The sequence below is a fragment of the Ochotona princeps genome, chromosome 28, assembly GCF_030435755.1.
Source record: "Ochotona princeps isolate mOchPri1 chromosome 28, mOchPri1.hap1, whole genome shotgun sequence".
In the NCBI taxonomy this organism is placed as follows: Eukaryota; Metazoa; Chordata; class Mammalia; order Lagomorpha; family Ochotonidae; genus Ochotona; species Ochotona princeps.
This window is the reverse complement of record NC_080859.1, coordinates 25,608,684-25,610,013: the sequence shown is the minus strand read 5'-3', so window position 1 is coordinate 25,610,013 and position 1,330 is coordinate 25,608,684. Positions and strand designations below refer to the sequence as shown.

Below are 1,330 nucleotides of genomic sequence, written 5' to 3'. Positions count from 1 at the left end.
CACATGAAACTGAGAAACCAAACTGAGTTTTCAGAATTCCTTCTCCTGGGATTCTCAGAGGACCCAGCACTGCAGCCTATTCTATTTGGGTTGTTCCTCTCCATGTATGTGATCTGTGTCAGTGGGAACCTACTCATCATCCTGGCCATCCTCTCAGAAACCCACCTCCACACGCCCATGTACTTCTTCCTCGCCAACCTGTCCTTCTCTGACATCTGCTTCATTACCACGACTATCCCCAAGATGCTGGTGAACATCCAGACACATAGCCAAGCCATCACGTATGCAGGCTGCCTCACACAGATGTTCTTCTTCATAATCTTTGCAGAATTAGATAACTTTCTTCTAGCTGTGATGGCCTATGACCGGCTTGTGGCCATCTGTCACCCGCTGCACTACATGGTCATCATGAATCCCCAACTCTGTGTGCAACTCGTTCTATTGTGCTGGATCATCAGTTTCCTGCTTGCACTGCTACACAGTTTATTGGTGCTGAGACTGAGTTTCTGCACACACATGGAAATCCAACACTTTTTCTGTGAGTTGAATCAGGTGGTCCACAGAGCCTGTTCTGACACCTTTCTCAATGACCTCATGATATACTTTTCAGCTGTGCTACTGGCAGTAGGTCCCCTGGCTGGCATCCTGTACTCCTACTCCAAAATCACCTCCTCCATCCGTGCCATCTCATCAGCTCAGGGCAAGTATAAAGCCTTTTCCACCTGTGCCTCTCACCTCTTGGCTGTCTCCCTGTTTTATGGCACAAGCTTAGGTGTGTACCTCAGGGACAGTGCTGCCCCAAGTTCAGCCTCAACTGCAGCAACTTCTGTGATGTACACTGTGGTCACTCCCATGCTCAACCCCTTCATCTACAGCCTGAGGAACACAGACATGAAGAGGGCTATGAAAAGGCTGTTGTTCCCTAAGTGATAGTGGAACCCACAGTGTTGAGGCTGAGCAGTGTCAGTAATTTCAAGTCTCAAGCCTCATGGTCAGACAGAGTCATGTATTTATAAGAGGAATAGGCAGAGGTTGCTTAGTGTGTTCACTGTCTTTCTTTTTTTCAATGCTTAATTCCTCTGATTACTCTGCAAATGAATGACCCGTTACATTGCACTGCGTGTATCTGGTAGGTCAATACTTGTCATTTATTTTAGCTTTTCATTAGGACTATGAATAAAAAGGTTAAATCACCTGACAGCAAAGAAAAAAAAAAGAAGGAAGGGACAATTGAAGAAGGGAAATATGGCAAATTTCTTAGAGTTTAGTTTCACAATTACATTAAACCTGTTCACTTTAAATCCATAAAAGCTTTTAAAATATATAATTT

General features: G+C 44.5%; 1 protein-coding gene across 1 annotated transcript; it reads left to right on the top strand.

The window, feature by feature from the left end:
• Positions 1 to 930, top strand: LOC101522149 (olfactory receptor 7A10-like). Its single transcript, XM_004593407.2, has one exon. The coding sequence runs from the start codon at positions 4 to 6 to the stop codon at positions 928 to 930; it is 927 nt and encodes a 308-aa protein (XP_004593464.2). The 5' UTR covers positions 1 to 3.
• The last annotated feature ends 400 nt before the right edge of the window (positions 931 to 1,330 follow it).